At 43.1% G+C, this 22,425-nt stretch overlaps 1 protein-coding gene across 1 annotated transcript in view; it reads right to left on the reverse strand.

Moving 5' to 3' along the window:
- Positions 1–2,722: 2,722 nt before the first annotated feature.
- LOC120978079 (ankyrin repeat and SOCS box protein 12-like) overlaps positions 2,723–22,425 on the reverse strand; it is an 80,096-nt gene continuing 60,393 nt past the window's right edge. The window contains exons 3-4 of the mRNA XM_040406314.1: positions 17,618–17,799; positions 2,723–3,482 (exon numbers count right to left, since the gene is read on the reverse strand). Of these exons, the coding sequence (XP_040262248.1) occupies positions 3,468–3,482; positions 17,618–17,799 (197 nt within the window). The 3' untranslated portion in view covers positions 2,723–3,467. The remainder of the gene's footprint in view (positions 3,483–17,617; positions 17,800–22,425) is intronic.

The following is a 22,425-nucleotide window of genomic DNA, read 5'->3' on the forward strand; positions in this document are numbered from 1 at the left end:
AAAGTAAAAATGTCAGCAGCAATGAAATACCACCAAATGAAAGCTCTATTAGTGAGAAGAAAAGGAGGTAAAATTCATTTGGGTGGTAAGTTGCATGACCGAGCAATAAACGGTGAAAGTAGTGTAGTGCCGATTTGTAAAAAAGGGCCTGGTCTTTAGGGGGGTATAAACCTGTGGTCCTTAAGTGGTTAATGCCTTCATAGTCATGAAAATAAAGAAAACTCTTTGAATGAGAAGGTGTGTCCAAACTTTTGGTCTGTACTGTATGTGGCGAGCTTCCAGGTGGTTGTTGAAATGTTTGTTGGATCTTCCAAAACCCAAGGTGGTCATTTATTAGATATGTGCCTTTTTTGGCGTATATCTGTTGCAGATTCAGTCACAAAGGGAATTTGCCACCAAATCTGCGACTTTTCCCCATTCGTGCCCGGTCTAAAGAAGGGAGTGTGGCATAGGCGGGGAAGGGAATGGGCTGGCAGGCCCATAACATTTATCATTTTCTACGCTTGTTTTAAGCGTAGAAAATTATCTAAATCTCCGCCAGCAACGTTGCTGGCGTACAGTTAAACAGGTGATGGATGCACCTGCGCCTTTACATGACTCCAGCGTATCGACTGCCAGGGGTATTAACACTGGCATATAAAACGTTAATAAATGACCGCACAAATATTTGAAATATTTGAATGTGTGGGTTTTAGGTCATACTGCAGGTTGTCAGATATACAACATGGTCATAATGCCACTTTGTCTCTGCATTTGCCTTACAGCTTGTTATTTTCAAAGGGCTTAATGTATTTGATGCTATATACAGGCAACATCATATGGACAGAGATCCACTGTACTGTTTCTGCAAACAGCAAAAAGAATTCAGGAAGTTTGCTCTAACACCCCCACCTCTTCCTTCCTCCTCCCACCCCCTAACCAGTGACTGACAGGTATTTGCACGTATACCGGTAGTGGATCGCTCTCCTCATAAAAAAACAAACAAACAATGGTTTTCATCAAAATGCATAGGCCCACCACCGCAAAACAGAGCCTACAGGTGGTGAGACCCAACAGCCCAACAACGGACCGTACCGTCAGGCTAAGCCCACTTGGCACTGGACCCTGCCAACCCACAGGCATAGACCCACAGCAACAGCCACCATGCAGCACTGCCGTATGGAAACAGATCTCAAAAGTTCATCTTTCCATGTGGTCTCAGAACCAAACTGAGACCGAGTAGTTATTGACCCTTACACAGTCTCCTGTTAATTATCTCTACTCTAATTTTGCACAGCATCACATAATAACCAACGCTGCAAGAACAGTAATATTAACAATAGTTTTATGAGATTTTGGCTAATAGTAAAGCAAATCTGGCATGATAATATGAAGCCCTTAACCCCTTCACTACCGAGCCACTTTTCACGTTAAATCCCAGCCCAGTTTTTGCAAATCTGACATGCGTCACTTTATTTGCTAATAAATTTGGAACACATTTAATTATCCAAGCTGTTCTGAGATTGTTTTCTCGTGACACATTGTACTTCATGCCAGTGGTAAATTTGAGTCGATATATTTCACCTTTATTTATAAAAGAATCCCAAAAAATGTAGAAAAATTCTTTTAAGACAGATAGTAATGCCTCATAAAATATTTATCAATGAACATTCCCCACATGCCTGCTTTATTTGGGCCTAATTTAGCAAATGTAATTTTTTTTTTTTAGCACGTTAGAAGTCTTAAAATTTTAGAAGCAATTTTTCAAATTTTTTAACAAAATTTCCAAAACCATTTTTGTAAGCACCAATTCAGTTTTCATTTACACAAGTGGTAACAGAGAAAAAGCACAACATAATTTGTTACCAATTTTCGCCTGAATACGTCAACACCCCATATGTGGTGTTAAACTGCTGTGTGGACACATGGCAGCACTCAGACAGAAAGGAGCGCCATATGGCTTTTGAACCAGATTTTGATGGATTGTTTTACGGGTGTTTTTATTTTTGGGTGATTGTCTTATGTCGGGGCTCATTTGTTGTGGGGTGAGGTGACGTTTTCATTGGTATCATTTTGGGGTACATAAGACTTTTTGATCGCTTGGTATTACACTTTTTGTAAGGAAAGTTGACAAAAAATGTTTTGGCATAGTTTTTTTTATAATTTTTTTACAGCATTGACCTGAGGGGGCATATCATGTGATATTTGTATACAGCAGGTTGTTACAGATGCGGCAATGCCCAATATGTCTATTATTTTTTATTTTTGGTAAGTTTTACACAGTGAAAGCCTTTTTGAACAGAATAAAATCTTGTTTTGGTGTTGCCATTTTCTGAGAGCCATATTTTTTTTATTTTTTGGGTGATTGTCTTAGGTAGGGGCATATTTTTTGCGGGATGAGATAATGGTTTGATTAGTACCATTTTGGGATACATACACCTTTTTGATTGCTTGGTATTACACTTTTTGTGAGGCAATTTTTTTTTTTTTTTACAGTGTTCACCTGACAGGGTGGATCATGTGATATTCTTTTTATTAATTTTGGGAAAAGGCCGCTTTTTTTTTTTTACTTGAAACTTAAATTTTTTTATTGTTTAAAACTTTATTTTTTTACTTTTTTTTGCCCCACTCTGGGACTTTAACGATTGGGGATCTGATCCCCTCTCCAATGCATTGCAATACTTCTGTATTGTAATGCATTGGCTGTAAGTGTATTACCAGTGTAATACACTAACAGCCTGCTTCCTGTGAGATCCGGGGGGCTGGATCTCACAGGCTTACAGGAAGGCAGCCACGATGCCTAAGGAAGGTATCAGGCTGCCCTCCCAGCCATCGGGTCCCTGTCACAGCAGCGCTGGGAACCCGATGGCAGCTACCTCCCTCTACAGACATTGCGCGTGCCGCGGTCAGCACTGACCACGGCACATCAACGGTTAATGCGCTGGCATCAGTGTTTTCACCAATGCCGGCGCATATAGCAGGGGTCCGGCTATTAGTGACTGCCAGACCCCTGCAGCTGATCGGGCTGGCACTGCTCGCCCGATCAGTGTATATTAAGGTTACTGAACCCTCTATGAGGTAATCCTGTAGGTTTTGTGTCTAGGGACTCTTAACAAAGAACCTGATGATATTTGTTGGAAGACCTATGATACGACTAGGGTGCTAATGACTCCAAAATCAATAAAGTTTTTGATGTTCCTTAGCTAGGTGGCTTCCTTCACACTCATATTTAGTAGGTAGCGGCCCTTCTCAAGAGAGGTTCACCAACAGGCATTGTTCCTTTGTGAGATATCAAATTCATCTCCATCCATATTAAATGCAGTTCCCGGAAAGTTAGATTAGACAGTAAAAGCAGTATTATAGGATGATCACAGCAGGTAAGAGGTTCATTGGTAACAAAATCATCCCCTCTTAAAGAAAGGCCATCATGGGTGGTCGTGGATTTTCACTCGTCCCATTGGCTTTCTGATGTTCCACAGGATGCTTTATTAACACATCATATACTGTAAAAGAACAAAAGAGACATTTACATAGTGATGTTAACTGGAGAGGAACGGAAAGTAAAATAAGGGAGGAATGAAAAAACTAATAGGAGGAGACATATTGACCTAGGTAGGAGTATGTGGAGTGGGAAGTAGCATCTTGTTCTATTACAGATAATCTATGCCTTTATTGCGTCTTAGACTAAATTTCCTCCATGTTTGGCTCATGTGCTCAGAAATCTACACATATACCTCTAACATGCCTATTAGGCAAACGTGCCATAAGGGTGTCCTATTAGCATACACTTGGATAGTACACATTGATGCAGCTATGTCTTAACATCATTGAAAATACATATGTGAGAAAAAGAAGAAAAATGTATATACTGCATGGTTTACACTTTTGTAATGGGAGTCAATGACATATATGTAACTGTATAGGAGTACCACCATGACTTCTGTTGATAAAATACAAAACTTAAAGGCCATAGATACCTTTGGGTCAATTATTGTATTGTACTCATTTAGAGCTAAAAATCATTTTTATCAATTGGTCTTTATTAAATATGTTAAGACTCTTTTTCTGTACAGTCTTGAGATTCTCCAGTAGCATGCTCTCTGTTTTTACTGCATTCTGTCAGGCAGCTCAGCTGATGGCTCCTTATCTCTGATCTCTGACCTTATAAACACATATTAAAGCTCAAGTCTTATTTTATTGATAAGAATGTAGGGAAAGTTAATACAAGCCAGTTACTAAAATATTGTTATTATCCATATTGCTTCATTTGCTGACTGGATTCATTTTTCCATCACATTATACACTGCTCGTATCCATTATCCGTGGTCCACCCTGCAATCCATCAGTGGTGGTTATGCTTGCACACTATAGGAAAAACCACTAGCGTATGTGAGCTCCAACGGTCCCGGCCAGCAGAGAGGCAGGTGCTTTTTTCTATAGTGTGCAAGCACAGCCAAACCGCTTGTCAGCTCTCTTAGCTGAGCAGTGCAGGCAGAAGCAGGAGCCCGCTCCGCTCAGCTAATCCTGGCATAGTAGATGGGTACAGGGTACTCATGTGCTATGCCAGCAGTTAGTAATACTCCAGGGAGCACGGGCAGGAGCAGCAATGAGCAATAACTCTTATGCAGTTATGGATTATGCATATAGACAATTTTTGTGGGTCCACTATGCCAAGTAACCAGTTTGACTTTTTGGCCAAACCGTAAGGGCATTATTCTGGCGCCTCCCCAGTAGTCACCCTTTAACACCTATACAAGGATGTGACATCGCTGCAGGTTAGCAACCAGTCCACTACCTCCTAGAATGGTCCTGTAACTTGACAGCTGACCCTCAGACTCAGGAACTCTGATTACTTGGGCAATAACTAAAACAAGGACAGATTACAAACAGATCAAGGCAAAACACTGTACAACAGACAAGAATGACATGAATGCAAAAGCTAGGCAGGTCATAACATTAAAGAGACAAATCCATCACTGACACAGAATATAGCAGACTGAAACAAGCACATTAGTCAGACAGGTGCACATGAACATATTGTGCCTTGGAGCAGGGATACTTTGAAAGATGTGCTGTCTGTTCCGCAGCCCTGCAAAACGATAGAACATATCCTATTCTTGTCCATTTTTTGGACAAGGATAGGACAGTTCAATAGGGGCCAGGACATTCCATTCCGCGAATTGCGGAACACTCACAGACGATATCCGTGTTTTGTGGATCCACAATTTACGGACTGAAATTGTCACAGGAAGTACGGGGAAGGAAATAAAACCAAAGGGAACCACAAATAAACAACAACAGACTAGGCCCCAAACCTAGGGAATAAAGAGGTCACCTCCTAGCATTCCCTGATACTCTCCCTAAGCTGCTAACAACATGTGCAAATCTCAATGGTAGAAATGCACATGCACAGGAACCTGAGACTGCTGAAACACTGCACCAAATCCTCAGCTTAGGGAACAGGGAAAGAGGCAACCGGCTCCTTCTAAACTGAAGAAGCTAGTGTCTCCCTGAGGCCTAGTCAGGACAGACACACCAAGAAAAGGGAAAGGACTTAGCTTGAGATGTAACTGGAACAGGAGAACCACCACACAAGCAGAGCAGTCCACAGAAGAGCTATCAGCCGCAGGGAAACAAGTGAGAGGCGGAACATATAAAGAGCCAGCTGACTGATAATGAGCAGCATCTGCGAAGGGGTGGAAACCCTTCAGCAACAATGAAAACAAGAGAGATCTGCCAGATAGACTCCTGAGTCTTCCGTCTATTTGAACTTCTAAGATCTCTCTCAGGGCCGCCAGTGACAGAAATACATCCAACAGTCGTGTGCTTGAGCCCTAAGTGTGAACATGAGTGTGGTTAATATGGTGCCCCTGACTAAGCTTTGATGAGACCTAGGTTGGGCAGAATATAGACTATTATGGATTTTATTGCCTTCCCGTTTCATCTTTGAGTCTGTGAATGTAATAAAACCTCAAGAAGAAGCATTGTGTAAATTGTGCTTGACTATCAACTTTTTTTCCTTTTTTCCACCGCTTGTCAGCTCTCTTAGCTGAGCGGAGCAGGCAGAAGCAGGAGCCCGCTCCGCTCAACTAATCCTGGCATAGTAGATGGGTACAGGGTACCCATGTGCTATGCTAGCAGTTAGTAATAGTCCAGGGAGCACTGGCAGCAGCAGCAATGAGTGCTCCTGCCCGTACTCCCTGCGCTGTTGCGGTCCCATTCATAAAATTAGTACTCTGTACTCCGTAAACCGCTGACAGCTCATTTACTGGTGCGCTTTAGGGATGAAAAAGTACGGTAAAAATAGAAAATTAATAAATAAAGTATATTAGAATTTTTTTTTTAGTGAGTTAAGGACAACATATTAAAAGTTAGTGTCAACGTTTAGTCACTCTTTAAATAAGTGCTTTTGAGCAATTAGTAATTTAGAGATAAGGGTTATTAGATGATAGGCAGGAAGTGAAAGTACGATTCTCAAAGCTGGGCAGAATTTAACCCTTTATGACAAAGCTGCTGAATATATTTAATAAAGACCAATTGATCTGGTGGCCTGGACCACGGGAGTGCGCATAGACCAGAACTTCTTTCTATAGTGTGCAAGCACGGCCACTGCTAAAGGATTGTAGGGTGGCCGTAACACCTGGATACAAGCAGTGTGTAATGTGATGGAAAAATGAATCAAGCCATCAAAGGAAGCAATATGGACATGGAAAAATGAATCAAACCATCAAAGGAAGCAATATGGACAATCACAATACATTAGGAAGTGCCTTGTATTAACTTTCTCTACATGATAAATGCCATTTACCCAAGTGACACGCCCCCATTTAAGGTTCATGCTTTCAATAGAAAATATTTTAAAAGGCACCAAAGACATTTATATGATAGTTGAAGGATATGCATAAATGTCTGTAGATGGAGCTTCCACTTCTGAGGATAGGGGTCCTCTAATGCTCAATCCTTCTGGGAAAACAATCCTTCCCACGCATTTAGGCACATATTGAGTTGGAGAAAGCTGCGTACATTCTGTGGATATGACATAAATGTCATTGGCGTCTTCTTCTCTAAATCTCCTTCCCTCCTCGACATCTTCATGCCTTACATAGGCGAATATCTCCTTTATGTCTGTGCCTGTGCCATCTGCACCCTTCTGTGACCCGCAGTTTCATCCACTGAACTCCATATCCTTCCAGCACATGTGCAGTTCAGTGGATGAAGCCGCTGGCCACAGAGGGGTTCAGATAGCACAGGTGCAGATATAAAGGAGATGTTCAGTTGTGCAAGGCATGATGACATTGAAAAGGGTAGGAGATGTAGAGAAGAAAAGGAACGGAAGAGCGGGGCTCCGTTCTAATGGGTGGTGCTGGACTTCTTTGGTGATAAGTACAGCCACTTGGGCACATGAATCTTCATTTACATATTTAAAAAAACATGTTTTTTCTGGCCCAAAAGAAGCGGTGTCAGAGCTACAGTACGAGGCAAACGATTAAGGCCTCATGCACAAGACCGTTCCTTTTTTTGCAGTCCGGAATGGAACGGGAGGGCCATTGTAGAAATGCCTATTCTTGCCCGCAAAACGGACAAGAATAGGACATGTTATATTTTTTTTGCGGGGCCACGGAACGGAGCAACAGATGCGGACAGCACACGGAAGTGAGGACCAAAACAACGGTCGTGTGCATGAGCCCTAAAAATGAGCTTTGGATGTGACAGATTCCCTTTAATCTAGTAATATTAGGATCTCACAGGCCCTGAACTGAGAGAACTTTGTTGAATATTGAGAGCCTTAAAGGCTGGATCTCAATACTTTTTAAGTGCATGTAATTAAAAATGTAGAATAGCCAGAGTTATACAATAAAATGTATCTGTAAAGTACCACCAGAGGTTTGTTTATTCTCTGTCCACCATGCTGAGGCAGACTCGGCAAACTGGGAACTTAAAGTGGCCCATGGACATTTTTACATCCAAAAGAAAAAATCTAAAAACAAGCAAAGGCAAAAAAATAAATAAATACTACACCTATCACATAATCCCCTAAACCCCCACCCAATCCATAATGCATTTGTATTTCTCTTCTTGCATTTCTCATGTTTCAATCGAAGAAGAAGATGTTGTCTCACTGGCCATCTACCAGAATACCTGCAAGGTCTGGGTATGTCTAGTGGATACGTGAGCCCCATTTCCATACAACCCAGGAGTTTTTCTAACTTCTTTTTCTAAGGTATACCGGGGTACTGGGGTAAAATTATTTTTAATGCATACACATAGGGGGGAATTTATCATGAGAGTAAAATGTGAGGTCAGTTTTGCTTGAGTGTGTGCTGGTGTTCTTTATGCTACATTTATCAAATCTCTCATGTTACTTGATAAATTTGTCTCATCCTTAGACCTAACACTTTTGTCTAGAGAAGCTACTCAAGTTTTCCTACTCCACCCTCCTCCTGGAGTGAGATTGTGACTTTAAAAAAAAAAAGTCTTAATGATAAAACTGTAGTGAAACTTATTAACATAGCTAACCACGCCCACTTCCACACCCACATTACAAAAGTGAGTGATGTAAAAATGCAAAAACTCGCAAAAGAAGTCTCAATTTTGTGCAATCGCGAAACTTTTTGTGCGAGTGCAAAAAGTCACAAAAGCCCTATTTTTGCGACGTTTTGACGCCAGATTTTTGGAGTGAAGGTATGATAAATCAAGGCCATAGCGTGAGCTATTTAAAAGGGTAAAACTTCCCTTTAAAAGTGCCAGTATTAAGTGCATCATTTCTCCCAAGGTGCACTGGGAATATGTTGCATACTGGTAAAAAAAAAAATGCATCTGGCCTGGTCCACCATTTCTGGTTTGGATATTAAATGGCCATTCACACCCTTTTCTGACTGAAACAAACAATAAAAGTACAGATGAGCCTTCATAAATGTTACTCGCATTGAGCACCATTTTTACTGCAATTAATAAATCTGATAAGATTGCACTTTCAAAATTTTTATGTGTTGGGCCATAGCTGAAGAGCCTCAACTCCACTATACATTGAAGTGCTCAGCTTGGCATTCATGCCATTTCAATAGTGGAAGGAGATAAGCAGCTGCCCTTCATTTGAGGGCAACAAACCAAAGTCCAACCAGTTAGATCCTTGTTTACTTTGATTTTAGGACAACCCTTTGGAGGGTCACCCCCTTCGGGCTGTATTACACCAACAGATTATCTGACCAATTTCTGTCCAATCAGACCAATAGCTGGTGTGTATAACAAAAGATCTGTCTGTGTAAACGGACGTCTGGCCAATGATTGGTCAGAAAATCTATCCAATAATCTGTTGGTGTAATACAGCCATAAGGCCATGTTCACATGAACATATGTCACGTCTGTGTGCTGTCTATTTTAACGACCAGCACAGAACCATGTGTCCAGTGTGAGAAACTCATTGAATGCCTTATTCTGGTCCATTTTAGTGAACTGAACTTGCACAGCACATGGATGTCACGTGTGTGCTACTTTTTCGTCATGCGTTCATTGCTAAGCGATGTGCTGTTCTTTTCAAATTGAATTCCTGCACTGCATTATTATCTCCTTTTACCATGTTGTTTCTATCTATTGTTCTCTGCTGCCATCTGCTGTCCGGAATTCGTATGCTGCACGCCTTGTTCGTTGTCTATAAAGTTTTCTCTCTGGGCGTGGTTTTAGCAGCCTTGGTCCTTGTCACTTCCTGTAGCCATTTTCAGTGCTGCATTCCTTTGTGACTGGAGACACACACCTTGGCTTGTGAAGGCATCAGTTTTTGACCAGCAGTTAGCCTCAGGAAAGACATCCATATCACAGCATCTACTGAATTCCTGTATTGCATCACCGTATGTCACTGCTCTGGATCAAATAAACCCACGTTTGATTGCATCCTCATGTCTACGTCTGGATCCATCTAACCTGAGCATCTGCCGGTCCGGTCTGCTCCACTGCTTGGATACGAAGGTAGGACAGTCACAAAGTCATTATCAGTTACACCTTCATTCGCCTTCATGTGGGGACAGAACAGTCAAAAACTGCCTTAAAGCCTTATACCCCAGTCAATATCTGTCTCAATGTCCAATGCCGGCTACAGGTTCCCTCAGAGCCCAGCGCCACACTCAGGAACCTCCCCTGCAACAGGCCCACTCGCAGCAAATCTGCCCAGCAACAGTGCATGTCCCACAAGCCTAAGGGGAAGCACGGCGTGTCCGCAGTAGATATACTCTCGCCTGGAAGTCTTCCACTACTCGCCAAGCCACTTTCTACATCCTATATTAACCCTTGCTCGCATGATATAAGAACTGTTCAGGCACGCGGGGCCTCCCTTAAACCAAAACCCCGCAATTCACTAAAAAGACTTTGGGAACCTCACCGGGGTGCCTCATCTGAGCCGCACTGCAATTTTCAGCCCCCAATTCAAAAGTTCGATTTCTTAAAGAGACAGCGCACCTTAAATCAAAATGTCCGAAAAGGACCTTGTACAGTTCCCCAGTGATGAAACAAAGCAAATGCAACCTGATACTGATCATTATGAAGAGCTGGAGGTAGAACCCACACTTCCAGCAGACCAAGTCACGCGACCAAGGCGCTCTCTCAAACCAACTATAAAGATCACAGAAAATTATCACACCAGGAAAGATGAGCTATGTGATAACCTGGAAGAGCTATGGGAACGAGTTTCCTCCCTCATATCAGGACTTAAGTCCTCCTCAGGCAATGCCACCAGCTTACAAGTTGCCGTTGGGCGGCTGAACACAGCCCATGAAAGATACAAGAGACTGTCCACAAGGTATATAACCTTTCTATAAGACTCTAATATTGAAGAAGCCCCGTCAGAATTGTGCAAGGCAGAATCAATAGACAGACAAAGAGACGCCATGGTGCTGGATGCTAAAGATAACGTGGAACTCCGCATCTCTCATTTGCAAGAAACTAGATCACACAGATCGCATTCATCCAAACATTCCTCGCGGTCCTACAGATCATCATGCTCTAGGAGCTCCGCCCTGAGCGACAGATTACTAGAGGCCCGTATAAATGCAGAGCAATCCAAAGTGAGGTGTTCCTTCGTCGAAAAAGAAGTCCTTGCGAGGGCAGAAGCAGAAGCCAAGAGGGCAGAAGCGGAGGCAGAAGCCAAGAGGGCAGAAGCGGAGGCAGAAGCCAAGAGGGCAGAAGCAGAGGCAGAAGCCAAGAGGGCAGAAGCAGAAGCCAAGAGGGCAGAAGCAGAGGCTCGAATAAAGATCCTCGAATCAGAGAGGGAAGAGTAAATTGCATTAGCAAAAGTAAGACTACTTGAGCAAGCATTGAGCCAAGGCCTTGATTCAGTCTGCTTGCCACCAGAGGAGATAGACGATCCAGCTGATCGCACCAGCGACTATGTACTGAAACAGTTATCTGCACCACCCCCAGTGTGCAGTACTGTCCAAGCCAACAACACTGAAACCTCCAAGTCAGCTCTACCTGCAGTGCCAGCGATACCCACAGCACCCGAGCAATCCAATAACAGTCGCCCAGACGCGCCCTCTCAAGGGCAGTTATTACAGCAAGATGGCTACCAGGTGTTTCCTGGCCTACCTCCACAGCTCAAGCAGCAGTCATCAAAACCTACGGAGGCTAAACCACAGCTCAACCCTGCAGCAACATCATTCTACCCGGAAGCATCTCACCCTTTCACGCCACGCAGCCTATACGCCCCAGGGGCATCACAAGTTGTCATGGCAACAAGCAGTGAGAAATCAGATATGTCTGAGTTTGCCAGGTTTATGGTGAGCAGAGAGCTAATTAACACCAGTCTCTCAAAATTTGATGACCGTGCGGAGAACTACAGAGCCTGGAAGGCAACCTTCAAAGCCGCCATCGCCAACCTCAACCTAACCGCAGAGCAGGAGCTCGACCTCTTGATCAACTGGCTGGGCCCAGGCTCCACAAATCGCATCAAGAGCCTTAGAACTGTCTATGTGGGACAAGCAGAAGCAGGTCTCGCTGCAGCCTGGCAGAGACTCGAACGCACCTTTGGCAGTGCAGAAGCAGTAGAGAAGGCACTATTCAGGAGACTGCAGAACGTCCCCAAGATCAGTCTCAAGGATGTCCATAAGCTTCAGGATTTAAGTGATTTGCTCATGGAACTGGAGCTCGCCAAAAGAGACCCTCGTCTGTCCGGGCTGTGCTACCTGGATACAGCCCATGGGGTGAACCCAATTGTCGTGAAGTTACCATACAGCCTGCAAGAGAAGTTGGCGGCATCAGTCTCAAGGTACAAAAGAGTGCATGACGTCACTTTTCCCCCATTTATTCATTTCTGTAGATTAATCGATGAACAGTCCCAGATGAGGAATGACCCCAGCCTCGACTTCCTGGAGTTCAATACTACAGACTCAGTGACACCATCATCAAGGTATGAAAGTATTGTACATAAACACAGAGACTTTAAGAGCAGCGTGAATGTTAGAAAGACTAACCTACCATCATCTGCAGTACCCACTGGTAGACAGTACACTACCTCATCAGGAGACAAGGCCTTCAATCGTGAATGTCCCATTCATAAAAAAAACACACTCACTGAACAAATGCAGAGGATTTAGATCCAAAACCATACAGGAGCGCAAGAAAGTCCTCACCGAGCTTGGGGTATGTTTCAGGTGCTGCGCTTCATTGGAGCACATGGCTAAGGACTGTAAATCCATTATTAACCACCTCAGCCCCCAGTGCTTAAACACCCTGAAAGACCAGGCCACTTTTTACACTTCTGACCTACACTACTTTCACCGTTTATTGCTCGGTCATGCAACTTACCACCCAAATGAATTTTACCTCCTTTTCTTCTCACTAATAGAGCTTTCATTTGGTGGTATTTCATTGCTGCTGACATTTTTACTTTTTTTGTTATTAATCGAAATTTAACGATTTTTTTGCAAAAAAATGACATTTTTCACTTTCAGTTGTAAAATTTTGCAAAAAAAACTAGATCCATATAGAAATTTTGCTCTAAATTTATTGTTCTACATGTCTTTGATAAAAAAAAAATGTTTGGGTAAAAAAAAAATGGTTTGGGTAAAAGTTATAGCGTTTACAAACTATGGTACAAAAATGTGAATTTCCGCTTTTTGAAGCAGCTCTGACTTTCTGAGCACCTGTCATGTTTCCTGAGGTTCTACAATGGCCAGACAGTACAAACACCCCACAAATGACCCCATTTCGGAAAGTACACACCCTAAGGTATTCGCTGATGGGCATAGTGAGTTCATAGAACTTTTTATTTTTTGTCACAAGTTAGCGGAAAATGATGATTTTTTATTTATTTTTTTCTTTTCTTACAAAGTCTTATATTCCACTAACTTGTGACAAAAAATAAAAACTTCTATGAACTCACTATGCCCATCACGAAATACCTTGGGGTCACTTGTGGGGTAGTTATATTGCCCTGGCATTCTAGGGGCCCAAATGTGTGGTAAGGAGTTTGAAATCAAATTCTGTAAAAAATGACCTGTGAAATCCGAAAGGTGCTCTTTGGAATATGGGCCCCTTTGCCCACCTAGGCTGCAAAAAAGTGTCACACATCTGGTATCTCTGTATTCAGGAGAAGTTGAGGAATGTGTTTTGGGGTGTCTTTTTACATATACCCATGCTGGGTGAGATAAATATCTTGGTCAAATGCCAACTTTGTATAAAAAAATGGGAAAACAGTGCAATGGTCCCGATTATGCACCCTACGCCCAGAGACTGGACTTGGGATGGGTGGTCATAGGAAATGTATGCTTGGATCAACCAAGAATCCGCTCTTTCAAAACGTACGTGCGTGGAGATGGACGCACAACTTGCATTAAGCCTTGCCCTCATCACTATGAGGTGAAAGAGAAGCCTCCAGACCTCATACAACCACCTGACGACATTCCTCCCTTTGCCGACAACTTGGGAAGATTAGTCTTTCATACCAGCAAGGACGATGATAAAGTAGCTTTGTCAGTAGAGGACAGAGAATTTATCAAGATAATGGACAATGAGTTCCTTAAAGACGAAACCAATCACTGGGTTTCTCCATTACCCTTCCGAACTACCAGGGTGAGACTCCCGAACAATAGGGAACAAGCTCTGTCTAGATTTAACTCTCTTCAGCGTACCATGAACAGTAAGCCTGAGATGAGAGAACACATCGTTGCCTTTATCGACAAAATATTCCGCAACAACCATTCAGAACCAGCTCCATCCTTAGGGAAGAACGACGAGTGCTGGTACTTGCCTTCATTTGGAGTGTATCACCCACGGAAACCTAATCAAATTAGGGTTGTTTTCGACTCAAGTGCCAAACATCAAGGTGTATCGCTTAATGATGTCCTTCTCACAGGTCCTAATCTGACGAATAACCTAGTTGGAGTGCTGATGAGGTTCAGAAAAGAGCACGTTGCCATCACCGCTGACATTGAACAGATGTTCCACTGTTTCGTAGTCAGAGAGGACCACCGGAATTTCCTCAGGTTTCTGTGGTACAAGAATAACGACACCAACGCAGAGATGGCAGAATATCGAATGAGGGTACACGTATTTGGAAACAGCCCTTCACCTACCGTGGCAACTTACGGCCTTCGGCAAACTGCATTAGAGGGAGAATCCGAGTACGGTAAAGACGCCAGAGACTTTGTAGAAAAGGACTTCTACGTAGACGATGGACTCAAATCACTACCGACTGAAGAAGCAGCTATCGATCTGCTCAAAAGGACTCAAAGTATGTTGTACCAAGCTAAACTTAGACTACACAAGATTGCTTCAAACAGCCTGGCCGTTATGAGGGCCTTCGAATCAGGCGATCATGCACCAGGATTCAAGGACATTAACTTGGGACTGGACAGTCCACCTGTGCAGAGGAGCTTGGGCCTCAGATGGGATCTCTCGGCTGACTCCTTCGGTTTTCAGATAAGTCGTGCAGACAAGCCATTCACAAAACGAGGCGTCCTATCAGTGGTAAACAGCCTATTTGATCCGCTGGAATTTGTAGCGCCCATCACCATACAAGGTAAATCTCTACTGAGACAGTTTTCTGAAACAGTCAAGGATTGGGATACTTCCCTCCGAGAAAGAGCAAAAATGGGAAGCCTAGAAGCGATCTTTGTGTGCCTTGGAATAGATCCACATCCCGAGATGCTATATTAAAACTTCACTTTCCTCTAGCATAAAGAAAGAACTCCACGTGTTCTCGGACGCCTCCACGTAGGCCATCGCAGTGGTTGCCTATCTGAAGGTGACAGAACCCAACAACCAAAATCACGTTGGATTAGTCTTTGGTAAGGCTAAGTTAGCCCCCAAGCCCGATCATACTATTCCCAGACTGGAACTCTGTGGGACTGTGTTGGCAGTGGAGATTGCGGATTTCGTACAACAAGAACTGGGTGTCGACATAGCTGAAGTCCAGTATTACACCGACAGTAAGGTCGTTTTAGGTTACATCCACAATCGGACCAAGCGATTTTATGTGTACGTTAGTAACCGCATAGAGAGAATCCGGAGGTCCTCCAAACCTGAACAATGGCACTATGTACCATCCGAACTTAATCCAGCAGATCACGCCACTAGGCCTATGTCTATAGGTTCCTTTATTAACTCTACTTGGCTTACAGGTCCAGAGTTTCTGCTTGGAGAGGCAGACGAATGTGTACAGGAAGTTTTCAGCATCCAGGATCCGGATAATGATCCAGAAATCCGCGCTGAAGTTAGTGCATTCGTCACTGGAACAAAGCAAACCGCCAGCTTTGGTTGTCAACGCTTTGAAAGTTTCTCAAGTTGGATGAGACCCATCGAGAACGTCCCTGACGGGTGAACAGGACTGTATCTAGCTTCGCAGATCTTCTCCATTCCAAATTGGAAAACAGGACTAATGTATGTTTTCATTCTAACATTTTTTTTTTTTACAGGTTGTTTATTTTTTATGGACATTCGTCATAGTGAAATCGCCAAAGTGAATTTCAGACGGGGAGTGTGCTGTTCTTTTCAAATTGAATTCCTGCACTGCATTATTATCTCCTTTTACCATGTTGTTTCTATCTATTGTTCTCTGCTGCCATCTGCTGGCCGGAATTCGTATGCTGCACGCCTTGTTCGTTGTCTATAAAGTTTTCTCTCTGGGCGTGGTTTTAGCAGCCTTGGTCCTTGTCACTTCCTGTAGCCATTTTCAGTGCTGCATTCCTTTGTGACTGTAGACACACACCTTGGCTTGTGAAGGCATCAGTTTTTGACCAGCAGTTAGCCTCAGGAAAGACATCCACATCACAGCATCTACTGCATTCCTGTATTGCATCACTGTATGTCACTGCTCTGGATCAAATAAACCCACGTTTGATTGCATCCACATGTCTACGTCTGGATCCATCTAACCTGAGCATCTGCCGGTCCGGTCTGCTCCACTGCTTGGATATGAAGGTAGGCCAGTCACAAAGCCATTATCAGTTACACCTTCATTCGCCTTCATGTGGGGACAGAACATGGATGTCACGTGTGTGCTACCCTTTCGTCATGCGTTCATTGCTAAGCGATGCTAAAAAATACAGTAGAATAAAAATAGCAAAACCTGGAAATTTTAATATGAACGAGAAAACCGGATGACAAATGAATGTAAAAAATTGACTTATGGAACCCACACGGACACAACATGGACATTCATGTGTGCAAAATAGTCAGATTATACATCTATGTGAATAAGGCCTTATGCATTAGCTTTTCGCCTATATGGTGAAGGATACCTCACACCCTGCACCTGTATGGTGAAGGATACCTCACACCCTGCACCTGTATGGTGAAGGATACATCACACACTGCACCTGTATGATGAATGATACATCACACACTGCACCTGTATGGTGAAGGATACCTCACACACTGCACCTGTATGGTGAAGGATACCTGACACACTGCACCTGTATGTAAAGGATACCTGACACACTGCACCTGTATGGTGAAGGATACCTGACACACTGCACCTGTATGGTGAAGGATACCTGACACACTGCACCTGTATGGTGAAGGATACCTGACACTCTGCGCCTGTATGGTGAAGGATACCTGACACACTGCACCTGTATGGTGAAGGATACCTCACACACTGCACCTGTATGGTGAAGGATACCTGACATACTGCACCTGTATGGTGAAGGATACATCACACACTCCACCTGTATGGTGAAGGATACATCACACCCTGCACCTGTATGGTGAAGGATACCTCACACACTGCACCTGTATGGTGAAGAATACATCACACACTGCACCTGTATGGTGAAGGATACCTTACACTCTGGCAAGAGTGCGAGGGACTTGGAGGAAAGAAAACGTTCCTGCACTGTGCTATAATTGTTTCTGCTCCCTCATCTACTTCTCATTGTCACCCAATGCCACCCTACCCGAGAAGGGATACAGTGCGGCCTGGTGAGTCACAATACACATATGCCAACTCACTGGGCCCTGGTCTGTGCCACTGACCAATTGGAGCAATGAATGGGGAGATCATTGTATCCATGTGAGGTACAGGGCTGGTTCTAGCTTTGTTAGAAAGAGATTGTTATGTATTATATGATGTCTGATTTTCATGTTTTATATTATTCATGGGACATCCTCTTTATTGTGCCTAAAAGCAGAGATCCACTCTAATAACTACCTTAGTATATTCTTCTTTATGTCGTGGCAGCTTCTCTTGGTAATCCAGCTCATCGTGGTACTGTAAGTATCTCAGTAGTACATCAGGGACTTCTAGCTGATCAATGAGTCCAAGTTTCCTCACTTGTTTCATTAGCCTTCTTATAGTGATACGACACTGAGACATCAGGGATCTTGGATGAACTGTAGAAGATAAAACCATAGTACAGATAAGGGTGAGATTGTAGGGTGAAACTACTGTTCAGTAATACAATCTATAAAAATAGAAACTAGCCCAAAGAAGAAAATATAACTAAAAGTTACCTAAAGGGGCCATCACATTTTCACCCAGGCAGCCCCCCTAATATGAGCATCGGAGCATTTCATGCTCCGATGCTCTCCTTTGCCCTGCACTGAATCGCGCAGGCATTTTATGGTGATCCGGTGACGTGGCCATAGGGTAAGCTTCCGCCCAGCAGTGAGCCCGGTTATGTCAGTGGCACTAATTGACCAGCTTTAGCGCTGTAAAATGGCTAGGGTAGCGCCAAAGTCCACCTATCAGAGCCGGTGACGTCACCAAATACACTGCTTGCCGGAAGTCTCCACCTAGCAGTGTAAAAAGCCATTGACCTGCCTGATCCAGCACAAGGAAAGGGAGGGCATCGGAGTATGAAATGCTCCAATGCTCATATCACAGGGGCTGTCTGGGTGAAAATGTGGGTATGTCTGGGTTCAGCTCTCAACCTGGACAACCCCTTTAACGATAGGCATTAGGCGCCCTATACTGTTTTTGTCATTGTATGTTTGTGCTATATGTTTTTATGTAGGTGTACAGTATGGTATAATGTATAGGTGTCAGTATAGTACAAAGTATAGTACTTTATAATGGTACTATTTAATATTTTATATGATGTAGTGGGGAGCTGGAAAAAAATCCAAATGGGGTGTAATTGGAAAAAAAATCTTAAAATAAAAGTCTTTTTGTTGTTTTTTTTTTTTTTACAGCTTTCCCTATGCAGTAAAATTGACCTTAATTTTATTCTCCAGGTCAGTACAATTGCTACGATACCACACTAGTATAGGTTTGCTTTTTAATACTGAAAAAAATATAAAAACCTTTCATCGCCACATTCTGATCCCTATAAATTTTTTGTAGTTATGTGTACGGAGCTTTATGACGGGTAATTGTTTTGTGCGGCAATCTGTACTTTTCAATGATACTATTTTGAAGTGTATGTGACTTTTTTTTATCTTTTTTAACATTTTTCGGGGGGGCGTGAAGTGACAAAAAAATGCAAATTGGCCATTTTAATTTTTTTCTGTTATGCCATTCACTGTATAGGATAAATATTGTTATATATTAATAGTTCGGGCATTTTCGAATGTGGTGATCCCTATAAAAAAAAATTATTGTGTTTTTTTATTTTGGAGAAAGTAGGGTAATTAAAACTTTCATATTTTTTCTTATATATTTAAAAACTTGTTTTTACTTTTTTTGTCACTTTTTTAAGTCACCCATGGTGACTATAACTAGCAATCATTAGATTGCCAATTGTGTTCTGTGATGGGTATATATATCCATCACAGAACACACCATTCACTGTATTCCAATACAGTGCTGCCACCTGCTGGCCTCTATATTCAAGTGATGGTTATTGTAGCCTGCTTGAGACTTCGGGCCATCACTGGAGTACTCCAGCTTCCTCCATCTCAGCCATGTTACTGCGCGGCTCCCGCATCTGCACCACTCAGATCCTGAGGTCACATTTGACCATGGTGTCTGAGGGGTTAAATGTATGCGATCAGCCTTATGGTTCGGTTTGAAACAGCAGAAACCCGGTAACTATCGCGCCCGCTGCATGCGTGAGCGGGTGCCATCTTTAAAGTGCCGACTTCCACCGTACATGTTTGGTGGAGGTCGCAGAAGAAATAATAATTGAAGCAAACTATGTAAAATTTATAGTCGAGGAAATGTCTGTCTCCTGTGGTTGGTTAAATAGTGCGGCAGGGCTCGGATGAAGTTGGTCACCTTCACAGATAAATAGAGTCCACGCTGCTTTCAGGAAGAAAATGCTATGGACAGCCCCACACTTCTACTTTTCTCCTAGTCTCTCCCTTCATAGTAAAAAAAGGAAAAAATGGTGATATTCAAGCACAATTTACACAATGCTTCTTCTTGTAGTTTTATTACATTCACAGACTCAAAGATGAAATGGGCAAGTCAATAAAATCCATAATAGTCTATATTCTGCCCAACCAAGGTCTCACCAAAGCTTCGTCAGGGGCACCATATTAACCACACTTAGGGCTCATGCACACGACTGTTGGATGTATTGCAGTCCGCAAATTGTGGATCCACAAAACACAGATATCGGCCGTGAGTGTTCTGCAACTCGCGGAACGGAATGTCCTGGCCCCTATTGAACTGTCCTATCCTTGTCCATAAAATGGACAAGAATAGGATATGTTCTATCGTTTTGCAGGGCCGTGAAACGGACAGCCCATCTCTCAAACTATCCCTGCTCTAAGGCAGAATATGTTCATGTGCACCTGTCTGACTAATGTGCTGGTTTCATGAGTTCTGTGTCAGTGATGGATTTGTCTCTTGAATGTTATGACCTGCCTAGCTTTTGCATTCATGTCATTCTTGTCTGTTGTACCGTGGTTTGCCTTGATCTGTTTAATCTATGTCCTTGTCTTAGTCATTGCCCAAGTCACCAGAGTTTCTGTGTCTGAGGGTCAGCTGTCAAGTTACAGGACCATTCTAGGAGGTAGTTGACTGGTGGCTAACCTGCAGGGATGTCACATCCCTGTATAGGTGTTAAAGGGTGAATACTGGGGATGCGCCAGAATAATGCCCTTACGGTTTGGCCAAAAAGTCAAAGGGTGGGTTCACATCAGCGTTATGTATACCGTTATGGCTTTCCGTTATAACATGGCTATAACGGAAAATAACTGAATCCATAAGACGGAAGTCAAAACGGAAGCCTTTAAGAGGCATTCCGTTTTGATCTGTCATAATAGAAGTCTATGGGAATCATAACGGACCCGTCTGGTTCCCGTTATGCAAGACGGAAAACAAAGTCAGGACTTTTTTGTCTGTTCTGCATAACGGGAACCAGATGGATCCATTATGATTCCCATAGACTTCTATTATGACGGAAAGAAAAACGGAATGCCTCTTAAAGGCTTCCGTTTTGCATTCCGTCATAATACAAGTCTATGGGCAGCATAACGGATCTGTCCTGGTTTCCGTTATGCAGGATTAGACTCCTCCATAATGGATCCATTATGCTGCCCATAGACTTGTAATATGAAGGATCAAAATGGAATGCCTCTTAAAGGCTTCCGTTTTGACTTCCGTCTTAGTGTACTTTCACACTAGCGTTTTTCTTTTCCGGCATAGAGTTCCGTCACAGGGGCTCTATACCAGAAAAGAACTGATCAGGCATATTCCCATGCATTCTGAATGGAGAGCAATCCGTTCAGGATGCATCAGGATGTCTTCAGTTCAGTCGTTTTGACTGATCAGGCAAAAGATAAAACCGTAGCATGCTATGGTTTTATCTCCGGCGAAAAAAAACCTGAAGACTTGCCGGAATGCCGGATCCGGCATTTTTCCCCATAGGAATGTATTAGCGCCGGATCCGGCATTTAAAATACCAGAATGCCTGATCCGTCCTTCCAGTCTGCGCATGCGCAGACCGGTAAAAGTGTGAAAAAAGATACAAGACGGATGCGTCTGTCCGCATGACAAGCGGAGAGACGGATCCGTTCTTGCAATGCATTTGTGAGACTGATCCGCACCCGGATGCGGATCACAAATGCTTTCAGTCACATGCAGATCGGCGTATCTGGCGGGCAGTTCCGTCGACGGAACTGCCTGCCGGATCACACTGCCGCAAGTGTGAAAGTAGCCTTAAGGATTGAGTTATTTTCCGTTATAACCATGTTATAATGGAAAGCCATAACGGAATACATAACGCTGATGTGAACCCACCCTTACTTGGCATAGTGGACCCACAAATGCATAATCCGAAACTGCATAAGAGTTACGACGATAGCCAAACCCTTCAGATAGCAGTCAGTCAAATGCTTGTTTGACCAGCAGCTATTCTTCCTGGCCCCCATACATAGCAACATTCAAGTTAGCTGAGTGTGCATGTGTTTTCATGGGGAGAGCAGAAAGCCATTACCAGACACTTTAAATCTCATGATCAATACTTGTTTACTGCAACATCTTCTGCTGGGGACAATGGGGAGCACCCAACATAAATCAGAGCGGTGGCCTGATCTACCACAATCAATGTATTGGAACCTTAAAGGGATTGTGTCACTTTGGCAAATAGCATTTATCATGAAGAGAAAGTTAATACAAGGCACTTCCTAATGTATTGTGATTGTCCATATTGCCTCCTTTGCTGGCTGGATTCATTTTTCCATCACATTATGCACTGCTCGTTTCCATGGTTACGACCACCCTGCAATCCATCAGCAGTAGCCGCGCTTGCACATTATAGGAAGAAATGCTGGCCTCTTTGGTGACCGGGACTGTGGGAGCGCACTTAGGCTGGTGCTTTTTCCTAAATTGTGCAAGCACGACCACCGCTGCTGGATTACAGGGTGGTCATAACCATGGAAATGAGACGTGTATAATGGGATGGAAAAATGAATCCAGACAGCAAAGGAAGCAATATGGACAATCACAATACATTAGTAAGTGCCTTGAATTAACTTTCTCTATATGATAAATGCTATTTGCTGAAGTGAGACAACCCCTTTAAGTGCAGAAAAATAAAGTAGTTTGCAGAGGCTGTTCTTAGAGAAAAG

Source organism: Bufo bufo, chromosome 8 (assembly GCF_905171765.1).
Source record: "Bufo bufo chromosome 8, aBufBuf1.1, whole genome shotgun sequence".
Taxonomy (NCBI): domain Eukaryota; kingdom Metazoa; phylum Chordata; class Amphibia; order Anura; family Bufonidae; genus Bufo; species Bufo bufo.